The following is a 13,345-nucleotide window of genomic DNA, read 5'->3' on the forward strand; positions in this document are numbered from 1 at the left end:
CTGTACACCCTGTAAATATTTAACAAACGAACTGGATTTTCTGTTTGTAATGTTGAACACACACACACACACAGAAAGAAACACACACACACACAGGGCAATGTCCTAACAAATAATCTCTTCTGGTCAATCACATCAGACTGCTCTCATCTGAACAGTCAAAATGGAGGACGGAGAAAATTCAGGTAGCGCTCATGACGGTACGTACAAGAAACTGATTTGTCAAGAGGACTTCAGTGCAGATGAGCACCCTCTCTACTCAAACCAAGAGAAACAGCAAGGTATAGTAAATGACAAGTGAATTAATGAATGTGTACATCAACAAGAAGCTGTTCGAATATTGGCACCATACATGCTGAAATGTAATGATTGTGCTGATTTGTATACCAATCTTAGCATGTAATACAGTAAATTGAAGTTCTGTATCTATATAAGCCAAATATAGTGGCTGTAAACTCATTGCACCATTCAGTGACCCCAGTGTGGAGTCATTTATTAGATTTTTCCTTTACCTTTGTCAACTGTCTGTATGTTATTATGATATTACTGAATTCCAATTGACGGTTTCTGGCTTTGATATGGATCTATTACCTCTCTGTGTAGTGTCCATGTCAATGGTGAGACCTGAATCCAGTTTGAATCATTACAGACTGCTTGTAAGCAGTCTGGTAGTGCTTGCTGTCCTTCTGCTAGCAGTTGATATTGGCCTGGGAGTTTACTGTAAGTCACTGCTTGCTTACATTTACATTATTGCAAAAATATTGTGGTTTTAGATAGTTACAAGGTGCCATCATATTCACAATTACAACATTTGAGATTTGAAAGGTTGAAAGTCAATTTTAAGGAAGTTAATCTTCAAGTAACAAGAGTGAAGTTTATCTAAGCTACATTATTACCTGATGTTGTAGTTCCCCTCCACTGTTTACTGCAATTTAACTTATTTAAAGTCATAGTTTTGTTTTTTTGGCTGCAACTTTTCTGTTTTGGTTGGTCTTATCAGCTGTTTTCACTGGGGAAAGCTCTGGTAAGCCTGCCCAAGAAAGTAATGAACATGGTCGAGCATTTAGCAGCTCATGAGCCAGATAATGTATTTTCCTTGGGAGTTGGTGAAGACCAAAACAGAGCTAAAAAGTGTAAAAAGAATAAATAATGAACTTAGGTTCATTAGGTGGACAAGTTCAAGTGGGTGCTAATGTTGCTCCATGTTCCTTGGATGTGTAAATAAGAAACTGTTTGCTAACAGGCTCATCACGTCAACATAATTAATAAATATATTAATAAAATATTAGGCGATAATATGGTTGTAAATGTTGTGTTCACGGTTGTTTCTGCTGCCTCCAAGTGCAGGTTTAAGAGGGAAAAAGGGTAAAATATCTCTTAATAAAAAATATCTATATTGTATGTTTTGGAAACAGTCTGTTGTTTTCTGTCAGTACACATATATCTCCTCCAGCTCAGCAGCACCCTGCTGTGAGCTCATGCTGTATGACAGTGATTGAGTAACACTACATCTTCACCACTTACAGATAGCAAACTTGCAAACGGGCAGCATGCATTGACAGACATCAGCAGTGAGGTGGCCAAACTGCAGGATGCTTACAACTCTGCAATCCAAAGAAGAGATGAAGCCAAGAAACAGCTGGCGATAGAGCTCGATCAGCAGCAACTTACCAAATGGGAGCTTGAACACCAGAGTAGAAGAACCCGAGACTATGAAAAGCAGAAGGACAAAATTCAAACGGAAATTGCAGTGTTGAAATCGCACATACCAATGATTAGTGAGAGGTTTTTTTTTTAACTGATTGTTTGAGCTATCAAGTTATACATAATACGACATTAACACCCAACTAACAACAATCATGTTTCCATTTTCTTCTTCTGGCAACAGAGGAGGGCTGCAGACACTGTCTACCAGGATGGACTTTCATGAACTCGTTGTGTTACTATTTCGCGTTCTCTGATGCTATTTCACGCAGAGGGTGGGACGCAGCCAGACAGTTCTGCCTGAAGCACGGTGCTGACTTGGTGGTAATAGACACCACAGAGAAACAGGTAAGTCAAAACGTCGATACAGCTGGACAAAATCTGCAATTCCACTTTTGTACCTCTGTTTTATAATGTTTTACGTGTTATTTCTGAGGTCTGAGGTTGGTGTAACCTAACAAAATAAATGAATATACATGTTATTTCTGGTATTATCAGCTGGCAATAACTGCCCTGATAACAAACTATCAAGACTCCTCAAGAACAATGTCCCAGAGCGGCTTCTGGATCGGATTGAGAGATGTGGCGGATGAAGGAATTTGGAGATGGCTGGATGGAACAAGACTGTATGAAGGGTAATAGTTACATAATGTAGAAATGTTGTTGTTGTTGTTAGAGGTGAATGCCGTGGTTGCAAATGGCTGTAAATCAGTTAATTTATTGATTTTTATTGGACAATATATGATTTATTAAAGACTGCATTAATGAATGAATAGAGATTACTCAATTATTTTTCTATTCCTCTAAAGTGACAGCATCATCCATTTGTAATAGTGGTGATCAATATGAACAAGTTGTTTAAATATAAATGAATATTGTCTACAGTGAGACAGCAGATATTATGGCTCAACAAAGTAATCTATGATTTGTTTCCAGTGTTGGGTGTAATGCATTACAATGTACAAAGTAACCATTACAGTAGCACTGTAATCACATTACATTTGTCTGTAACGCAGTAATGTAACGCGTTACTGTTCCTACATTCAGTAATCACATTAGAGTTACTAATCAAAAAATTCAAAGTCATTACTTGCGTTACACTGGTTCTTCAATTATCTGCATAAAAAAAAATAATCAAAGGTGCCTTTCATGCACGCTTGTGCAACAATCGCCTGACCTCTCATGACGTGACTTTGGCTTGAGTTCTGACACACACGTACACACATGTGCAGGAGAAAAGACAAAAATGGCAGAGCAGTCTACAACTTTTCAGGGGTGGAGGTATGCACATTACTTCGACAATGCATCTCAGGCGTTGTTGTGGAGTAATGCAAAAGTAATGTAACAAGTAGTGTAATTAATTACCGTTCACAGGGAGTAATTAAGTAAAGTAATGCATTTCTTTTTTTTAAAAGTAATGAGCAATGTATAATGCATTACATTTTTTGAATAATGACCCCTACACTCTTTCAGGTTTTGGAATGATGGAGAGCCCAACAATCAGGGTAATGAGGACTGTGCAGCTGTGTATCCCAGAGGAAACCCCTTTAAGGGCTGGAATGATGCTCCGTGCAATCATGCACTGAAATGGATTTGCCAAATGACACCAACGCCTGCGAGTTAATGTCTTTTCTTATCATTATGAATGAAGAATTGACTCCGCTTTAGAGACTTTTAGAGAGAGTCACACATTTTCTGAATTGTTCCCTTTTATTGTCATTATTTGATGATACTACAAAACGGCAAGGAAGGTTCAAGATACGAAAAATACATTTGATTCATGAAATGAACTATAAAAGTGTAAGTTAAGTTTTACTGTAATAAATAAATCTTTACTATGTACATTTGTATTACTGCTATTCAAGTCTGTACACTAAGTCGCCAGTTTAAGACACATTTGTGTGAAGGTAGAGGAAAACCTCTACCTTCACACAAATTGTACATTCTTAAAAGTCATAAAAAACTGTTAAAGTAGATTATAGATGTACCTAATAAACTAGCAATTCAGTGTACACGTACCATTTAAATAAATAAGCACAAACAAAATCTAATGTCCATATCCATCATTACAAACAGCAACTCAAAGTCCTGCTCGCCAGAAGATCATTGCTCTGTCTTTCGTTTGGTTGTTTTTTTAAGGTGCATATAACAAACCTAATGACACTTTACATTCAAACACTGTAAATCTTTGACCTGAGAGTTCATTTCAAATGTTTGTTTCACAAAATTATAACTTTTTTGACCTTTTAGGATTTAAATAACTTCATGTTTTGAGGCTACTGCAGAGCAATATTGCTGATCTCTCTGACATCTACATTTTTCTAACCGTGCCTTGCTTCTCTACGTGTGCTGGTCGGAGGTTTAAAGCATCGCAAAATGCTGCCGAAGTTGCTTGAGAAGCTGCTGAGTGTCGACATGTTCGGGAAAAGCGTCCTCAGACTTTTGGGCTGCAGTGTAGCTGCTCTGAAGATCTCCAATCTGGAGAGAGAGAGAAAAAAAAATTCTCTTTGGCAAATTTGGTCATGGAGATTTAACTGTCTCTAATTTTTTTCACTGATTATATGTTCAAATGGTTTAAATTGTTGTAATTACCTTTTCATGGAGAATGGACAGATTGAACTGTGGCTCATACATGTGAGGAGCCAGTGATGCAGCAGTCTGCAGGAAGGCTTTCGACTGAATCAAAGAAAGAAAAAGCAGCGTGAAATTTCATCCAAATTAAACTGAAACAGACGCTTCCTTATATTAAATCAAAATCTTTTCATTTTAACATGAGTACGACGTGAAAATTTCTCACTGCCATTTCCCCAAATCTCGCCTCCACCACCTCTACGCTACATGACACATTTACATCATTTGACAGACAGCAGATATCTGGCTCCCATTACAGCCTGTATTTTCTCATTTACAGCATCTGAGGAAACATTAAGCACTCCAAAATCATCTCAACATCCCAATTAAGTGCTCTGCTAGCTCCAATAAACCATAACCACAAAAAATGACATATAAGTACATCGCTGCCCATACAAACCAATGCTTGTTATAAAAGCACAATAGTTAACTGCTTCTTTTCAGCTTGTTACAGCATGACAGCAACACTGACAGTTAACTGTAGCTGCATGCAAGTCTATGCTGCTGTTCAATTTCCAGAATCTCATACATCTCCTGATGTCTTATCTCACACCATAACAGCAATGTTAAATAGATTTTCCACCCAGTTCTAAGTTACTGTAATTGGGGTCTTATTTCTTGTTACATTCATGGTGTGCAGGGGTAAGACTCTCATAAATAATATATTATAGGTTCATTTTAAAACAATCAATACTGTACTGGGCGTACTTGAAAAATATCTTTTGGTATTACATTTAAGTTTGATAATAATGACAGTTTAATGATCAGGCTTTAATGGGCTGTATTACATCATATTAGAAGGTCTTAAACAAGAGCAATATGACCTCATACTTTAATGGTGGAATAAAAGATGCATGATATTTGTTACCTGTTCGATACGACCTTTGCGCAGCTCCAGCACAGCGAGATTGTTGTAGGCTTCAGCGTGGTCATTATTAAAAGCCAAAGCCAGTTTAAAACACTGGTAGGCCAATATCAAGTCCCCTATGCCCTGGAAACACAGAACACATGCACTTTGTACTAACTTCTATTTGCATGTTGTAAGCTTATGAGTTTTATTTGCTAACATAACAATAATGTTAGCAAACACAACAATATTTGATTTATTTAAACTGAAAACTATATGAAGACATTCTGGTATTCTGTTACGTTTTCCAGGATTGTGAACTCACCACAGCTACGTGTCCTATGTTGTACCAGACATCAGCCTGCTCTTCATCACTGGCCACCAGGGCCAAAGCCCTCTCAAATGAGGACAGAGTCATGTCATACTGCTGCGCGTAGAAGCAGCACAGGCCCAGGTTGTTGTACAGCTGGCAGTTGTACACCCCCATCTGAAGCAGCCGTCTAACAAAGGGGGAAGCATATTGAATCGCAGATGGGATGTAACTTCTCATTACATATACCGTAACAATGCATTACATAAATTATTCATAAAAATTTTCCTGACCTGTAGAACCGCAGGGCGATCTCAGGTTGATCAGTGTAGAAGTGATTGCTGCCTATACAGGCGATCGCCTCCACGTGTGTGTTATCCTGCTTCAGGACATCTTTGTAGTACTCTGTGGCTGACGCAATGTTGTTCATCTCCTGTGACACAATACAGCCAGTGAATATGATTTCTCATTTTGAGAGTTGTATCTATAGTAATAATAACCACAGTGACATACTGTACCTCATGTATGCGAGCGATTCCTGTTAGAAGGGTGACCTCACCAGGAAATTGGTCCAGGCCTTGCTTGAAGAGGCTGAGCGCTGTTATTGGTTGATCCAGGCGCTGATAAACCTGAGGGAAAACACACACAAGATTTTCTATTTAATAGCAAACATTTGGCTTTATAGAGAATAAATTTGATTTTTAGTGATGTACAGTGTTGTTGTGATGTCTCTATCACTACCTTTGCAAGATAGAGGTATGTATCCACCACCGCTTGGTGGTTGAGAGCTGATCTAAACTGTTTTTCTGCTTCTCGATATAAACCAAGCCTGCAGAGGTCAGAAATATTAATCGTTAAGTAGATTATCAAAAAAGGAGCTTTTATGAATGTCAAAAATGTTGACCTATAAATATTTATGTTTTCGAGTTACTTGCCTGTAGTAGCATTTCCCAAGCTGAACTTTCCACCACCAGTCTTTGAACTGGGCATGCTCAGTAGCTTGAGCAGCCAAATCCAATGCCTGGAAAAGAAAAAAAAAATGTTGCATGAAAAATATAACAATGCAGCATCGTAATGCCCCCCAGTTCCCTTTTTAATCTAAACACATTCACCACTTACATTTTTCACATCATTTTCATGATGGAAGATGAACTCGAACAGTGTCTGAAGAGGGAAATGATACATGTTACTTGGCACATTAAAAAAAACCCAATTAACTTGTTTAATGTTTGCAAGTCACAATCTCAGTCTTACCCTGGACAAATTGGGCTTTTGGGAATACTTGGCCAGATTTAGCCTTGACAAGTTTATAAATGGTCCATCTGGATTGGTTAACATTGAAGCCTGGGGAAACAGTGAAACAAAATGTCACACTACATGTTCATAGTCAGTAAATTAAGAAGTGCATAACACAATAAACGATTAATAATAAATATTAGTGCACTAATGATATTGGTGTAAAATATAATGATAAAAATAGGCAAATCAAACACAATTATCTCAATAGAAACTATTTTGTGAAATATTAAAATTTGTGCATTTGAAAAAAGGAATCTATTTATCTATGTGTATATGTGTATATATATATATATATATATATATATATATATACACTGTTTGTTCACCTGATTTCAATGGGGAAATATCTGTGCCTTGGTGGGAAAAGTATAATTGCGTTTCACATACAGACTCTCATGTTCACTCACTGTTCCCAGACGGATGAATCTACCAGAAGCACTAGTGACAGGTCGAGCAGTGCTTGCAGTGCGTGGGGTCTTGATGGCCTGTTCCATTGTCCCAGGACGCCCTGACTGTGTGCTGGGTCTCACAAATCCTGTGATAGGACGCCCTGACTGTGTCATAGGCCTAAAATTCCGTGAAAAAAACTCAGATCAAGCATCTCTCTTTTTTTCACAATGTTATCAATAGTTAATCTTCCAGGCCTTATTCAAGCATAGTCTGGCATACAGTACCTGACAGCAGGGGTGGGACCTCCACCTTGACTTGTTCCAGGTAGTCTCAATGATGTTCCAGGACCTGGAAGAGAGCCATATCAGTCAGACAATTTTAACCATTGACTTAATGTAAGAATTATTTATCTACTTAACTTTTAAACTTACGTGCAACCTGAGCAATAGAGCTCTCATCCAGCATCATCTCAGCAATCCCCTCTTGGTCGACCTCAACTTCATCTATGTATACCATCTCTGTCAGAGCACGGGTTTTCAAGCTCCAGGCAGCCTATGAAACACACACACATGTACACAATGTTAAATCATGTACATGGTGTTGGGTGTCTCCTCTTAAAACCACTAGGTAAAAACATGACAGTCAGGACGGATATTCTCAGAAGAAAAGGATGAAACAGGATGACAAGAGTGTCTGCAGTCATGGTTACCTCTGAGATTAGCAAGGAGGAGTCCTTAAGACAGCATGCAGTGAGTTATTGAGAGAAGAATGATGTTGAGGACAGATATGAATTAATGAGGAGAAAGGAGAAAATAAAAGTAAGACACGGTGCAGAGAAAAACAAAGGTGAAATGTAGAGGAGAAATGCAATGTGGTGGCTAGGAATATGTCCCAGCAACAATGAGGATAAATACCGATTCAATTAGGTGCCAGTAAACGCAACGTTAGCTTAGATAAATTGCTGCAGACAGGTCTGTCTGCGTAAGTAAGCTTGCAGGCTTTGCTAAGCTAGCCCGGCTAACTACACAACAGTACCTGGTCGTATGGGTTGTCTTGTAATATCTTTGTACAAATATCTGAACACTGTTGGAGCTTTCGCCTCCTGAAATAGCTCCATGCCAGAAACAAAGGGTCCATCGTCACCTCCATTGCTTTAGTCGAGGGGAAAAAGAGGCGTAAAATCGGTTAGCAAGCTGTTTAACGAAGATGGGATTATGGCGAAACCGAAGCTTCCTCTGTTGCCCGGCAACGACGGAGGAGGGCGGTACGCCACTGCGTAACTTCCGGAAAAGAAAAGAAAAGAAAAGAAAAGAAAAGAAAAGAAAAGAAAAGAAAAGAAAAGAAAAGAAAAGCCGTTGCTTCATATATCCGATTATTATTATTTCCAACTTTATTGGATCACATGTCATACAGAACAAAGGTGACAGAACATCCAGAATCAGACTTCCACTACCTTAACATTAAAATATTTAAAAAAAAAAAAAACATGCTGCTTGTATTGTACAATGAATAAATTAAGCCCCAAATATCAATAAAGAAAAAATATACATGATAAAATACAAAATCTGAGATACGTTTTTAAAATATGTAATAAAATAATAAATAAAATAAAATGCAAAGGAATAGCCTAGTTATCCTGCTCAAATTACCTTATATACTGTAAATCCTAATTTACATACTTATATACATATTAAGCTTTACAGACTCACTGTAATTGTTTAATTCAATAAATCATGGATATACCATTTACCGCACATAATTAGTAAGTTAACAATTACCTGTATTTTATTGTTGTTGGTGATGTTGTCATAATAATAATAATAATAATAATAATAATAATAATAATAATATATTTTTAATGCTTAACTAACAAGCAGCTAGATACATTGTGCACTATTGCGCAGAGAATCAGAATCAATTTATTTCCAAGTAGGTTTGCACATACAAGGAATTTGCTTTGGTGTTGTGGTGCATAACAGTCAAAAAATATACACTAAAGTAAGTAATCCTAAATAATATAAAAAAGAAAGAAAGAATTTATAATGAAAAAAAATATTCCAAGTGAGAAGAGCTGCCACAGGTTTTAAATTTTAAATTGTAGAGAACGAAATAAAATGTACAAAACGTTGACTAGGAGTAAACAGTATATGCAGTGTGCAATTAATAATATAATATTAATAATAATACAAGTTTTCATTAATGTATCATGCCATGTTAGATCAAAGATAACAGATGAAAAAAATGATATAGGTTCATTTGTAGCAAATAAGGAAGTGATAATACAAGTAATACTTTTAAATATAAAAAAAATAATAATATGTATACTTATAGCATACAGTCTTTGGGAGTCTATAAGCTAAATTACATCAAGATGTATCAAGATATTTATGTTAGGGGAAGAATGAACATTTTACTCTGTGTTTGTGTAATTTAATAATTTATGTTAAAAAACATAAGATTTTACGTTAGAAGTTAATGTTAAAAATTAGTTTGAAATTAGCATATCTTAACTGTTTAAGTCGTGACGAAGTTGAGTACGATTCCAAGGCTCTGATTGGACGACGCGCTGATCCGTCATCTTTGTGGGCGGGGCTGGTGGAATAACAGCACACAGCTCCATCTTTGTAGGATTGGACAGGAGCTTTGACCTGTGTCGAAGAGGAGCGCACAAGCGAAGAAGTACAAGTGGGATATTCTCACGATGAAAACAACAGCTTAGAAGCGTGTTTCTAACATAAAACCAGAGACATTTCATCCGACCAGACAGCGAGACTCTCCATTCACATGACCCTCAAAAATGCCTAATTTCTACGCTTTCACTGGACCGGTGGAAATGCAACGGAACTAATGGGACACACGGGCTTAAAATAAATCCTTTTTGGTGAATGACAGTGTATCAGGAAGCCTTCGTGATAGCGACAGAGAGACACACACGGAAGTGCGGACATGGCTGACAGAACTGCTCCCAACTGCCACCTGAGACTGGAGTGGGTGTACGGATACCGGGGCCATCAGTGCCGCAACAACCTGTACTACACCGCCGCCAAGGAAATAGTCTATTTTGTCGCCGGTGTGGGAGTTGTGTACAACACCCGGGAGCATAAGCAGAAATTTTACTTGGGCCACAACGATGACATAATCAGGTAGTGTACTACTAATAATAATAATACTAATAATAATAATAGTACACGCAGTATACACATAACAGTTTGTTTCAGCACCTCGGACAGCACCAGACAGACTCATAGAAGAAAATGAATTGATCCTGTTAGTCTTGTCATTGTAGGTGCTGGTGTCACCTTGTGTCATGTAATGTGATATTTTTTTAGCTCACAGAAACATCCCCAGGGTTAGTGGTTCAGTGTCTTGCTCAAGGACACTTCAAGCAGGGGTTAGATGCTTTGAACCTGACCCTCCACACTGAGGTGGTCTCTGAGGTGTTGCCACTCCTCACGCCTCTTGTAGTCCCCGGGATGCTAGATCGTTAAGTTAGGGTTAATCATGACATCTATATGAATCATTTAATCTGCAAAATGTAAGAAAATACTCAAGGTGACGTCTTAAAATTGTTTGTTTCAAAGCACAATGATATACAAATTACAGCAATACAAAAATGAGAAAAATAGCAAATTCTCACAATGTTGAAACAGAAAGTATTTGGCATTCTTGCTTTATAGATAACTTAAACAATTAGGAAAATAGTTTTAATTTTCTGTAGATTTTCTAATACACCAGTATTAGTTCTCAGACTGCTTGCGCTTACAGACCGTCTTTAGGGATTCGTCACTGCCTGATTGCAGACAGGTTTCAACGTATTTTAAAGCTTTTCCAAGGGAGCGGTCTGTCTGTTTTGTCACTCTATGACAAAAGGAACACTAACATTAATGTGCAATTCTGAAAAATGCTCATGAACTTTCTGCAGATTGTGGTAAATCTATGTATGACCAGACAAACCTTTAAGCACCTGACCTTTGATATAAAAAAAAAAAAAAAACACAGGTAGTGATCTAACACTCCTCTGACTGTTTCTCAGCATGCCACACAACAATGACCTGCGTCCAACGCTCCAGCGCTCGTGTTGACATGTGTGTGTGGGTTGGCCTGGAGATGACTAGCATTATATACTGTGTCATTGCTCAGCTGGGCTCCTGCTCCATTATTAATTGGACAATAGAGATACTAACCCTCCACTGCCTTGCAGGTGAAGTGCCTGAGTTCAGACGTTAAACCAGTGGGGAGTCATTGGCTCAACACTTTCATATTGGATGCAAAAATATAAAAGTGATACACATTTGCAGTATTAATAAATTGTGCTCACTACCTCAAATTGTCCGGTTATCTAAAATAGACATAAAGTTTAGGACATAACATACATTTACAAGCTTTACAGATCTCTTGTGCTGTCTGCTAATATTGAAATGGACCACGTAATAGTCATTTTAAACTCAGATCTCAGGGGAGTGCTTGTGAAGCCTTCATAAACACTTCCTCAGCAGATTCAGTGCAGGATAACTGTTGGACTGTACTCACGTTGCACTAACTCATGTGGAATAGATGCAGCCCCCTCAGAAAGCACAACAAGTCAAATCCTTCTCCCTTTCCTTCTCTCTGTCGCTCTCATTATTCTTTTTCTCGGGTCTGTTTTGGTTACTATTTGTGGCCTCCATATAAATGAGATGTTGTACTTCATGAGATAATTGCTGCCCTTGTTTCTCTCTCCTGGTTTTATCTCACCCTGCAGCCTCTTCAAACTGGTCTCCCAGTCTGATGAGGAAGAGCTAATAGGCATGTTTTCACATGAATGAAAGGCTGATATTGATCATGACAGAGGACCAGAATAGGCTGAAGAGGTTATTGTTAAAACACAGTTCAATTGGAGGCATGTTAGTAAAATGACTATTGTATATATAGTCTTGTGATACCAGACAATCGGAGATCTCCGCATACTGAAGTCTGGAGATTTCTAAACGCAGGTAGTTGCTTGAACGGCCTCTATCAAACCTACACCTCTTACATTTTGTCAAGGACACGCCTTACCAGAAATGATGCCCCCCCTCATTCTCCTCCGTAGTGAACTGCATGTCACCGCCCCATTATGAAGGGCCGTCCTGAAGACTTTGGATTGGTTCTGCAATGCAGGTTTTTTTTAAACTCTCTAATTGTTTCCACCCAGTTTTAGCAACGAAAGCTGGGAGATTGTCTTCAGTCTCTATGAGCGCAGCGTTTACTGTGTAAACTGTTATTTTCCATTCGTTCTTCACATCTTTCTATTATTGTTCCACACTGTTGCAGTTCAGTAATTCCAGTAGGGCTGGGCGATATGGACAAAATCAAATATCACGATATCGATATTGCAACAATATTGTAGGGATGACTATTGGTGCTTTCACGAAATATTTACACAATGAGATTTTTGATATATAATCATCATGAATGTGAATATAATATATAATAATATATAAAGTGGGTAAAGGCAAATAATAGAACAGCTAGTCTCACATCACAATATCGATGTAATATTGATATATTGCTCAGCTGTAAATTCCAGTCTGAAACTGAAAGAACCTGAGGCTGCTGCAGTAAAAAACCCCAAAGTCTAATCTCTCCTGTTGGCCATCATGCTGACATACAGGACATGTACACAGATTTGACCCATGCACATGAATACATTCAGAACCCATAAATACACACTAAAAATAAGCTGCATTACTCAAAGATGCTTTGCGTGCATTGAGTTTCTGTGACCGTAGCAATACAGTTCAAAACACACAATCCAGGGGTGGAGGCGAAGGAACATATTTGTGTCATCACAGAGTAGTAGCGTACCACCCTCTTCCTTGTCTCACTCACCAACTCAGATTCATGGGTTCAGTCTTGACTCCCTTCCTGCCTATTCTGTAAAGATTGTGTAGTTGATTGGACTGTGTGTCAAACCTCATCAAGTGAATTTTGTCTATAGCACTAATTATCAAAATCTGTCAAGTACAAACAGATGGGACCAAATGTTTGGTCAGATTCCTAGTCTTGATTAGTCTTATTTACTTATTCTTTGATCAAAAATCACATTATTTAAATTGTCTTAATGTTTTAGAGTATATAAGCAAGGCAAAGAGTTGTTAAACACTGGTGTACTTTAAAATTCATTCAATCATTTTGTTAAATCT

General features: G+C 37.9%; 3 protein-coding genes across 8 annotated transcripts in view; 2 read left to right on the forward strand and 1 right to left on the reverse strand.

The window, feature by feature from the left end:
• The first annotated feature begins 115 nt into the window (after positions 1-115).
• LOC122998917 (CD209 antigen-like) lies at positions 116-3,426 on the forward strand. Its single transcript, XM_044375989.1, has 6 exons — positions 116-281; positions 604-720; positions 1,527-1,778; positions 1,889-2,052; positions 2,203-2,339; positions 3,178-3,426. The coding sequence occupies exons 1-6, from the start codon at positions 164-166 to the stop codon at positions 3,326-3,328; spliced, it is 939 nt and encodes a 312-aa protein (XP_044231924.1). The 5' UTR covers positions 116-163; the 3' UTR covers positions 3,329-3,426.
• On the reverse strand, positions 3,392-8,428 carry ttc8 (tetratricopeptide repeat domain 8). The gene is made up of 14 exons (XM_044375988.1): positions 8,217-8,428; positions 7,613-7,733; positions 7,466-7,529; positions 7,199-7,358; positions 6,747-6,836; positions 6,612-6,656; positions 6,428-6,513; positions 6,234-6,321; positions 6,011-6,121; positions 5,786-5,925; positions 5,508-5,682; positions 5,204-5,326; positions 4,297-4,380; positions 3,392-4,182 (listed from the first exon to the last, which is right to left on the reverse strand). The coding sequence occupies exons 1-14, from the start codon at positions 8,328-8,330 to the stop codon at positions 4,066-4,068; spliced, it is 1,518 nt and encodes a 505-aa protein (XP_044231923.1). The 5' UTR covers positions 8,331-8,428; the 3' UTR covers positions 3,392-4,065.
• Positions 8,429-9,782: 1,354 nt separating this feature from the next.
• The window catches only part of eml5 (EMAP like 5), a 42,327-nt gene continuing 38,764 nt past the window's right edge, over positions 9,783-13,345 (forward strand). For all 6 annotated transcript variants that reach the window (XR_006407351.1, XR_006407352.1, XR_006407353.1 and 3 more), the window contains exon 1: positions 9,783-10,324. Coding sequence is in view for 3 of the 6 variants with exons in the window: in XM_044374777.1 (XP_044230712.1) it covers positions 10,128-10,324 (197 nt within the window). In the remaining 3 variants the exon portion in view is untranslated. The remainder of the gene's footprint in view (positions 10,325-13,345) is intronic.

Source organism: Thunnus albacares, chromosome 15 (assembly GCF_914725855.1).
Source record: "Thunnus albacares chromosome 15, fThuAlb1.1, whole genome shotgun sequence".
Taxonomy (NCBI): domain Eukaryota; kingdom Metazoa; phylum Chordata; class Actinopteri; order Scombriformes; family Scombridae; genus Thunnus; species Thunnus albacares.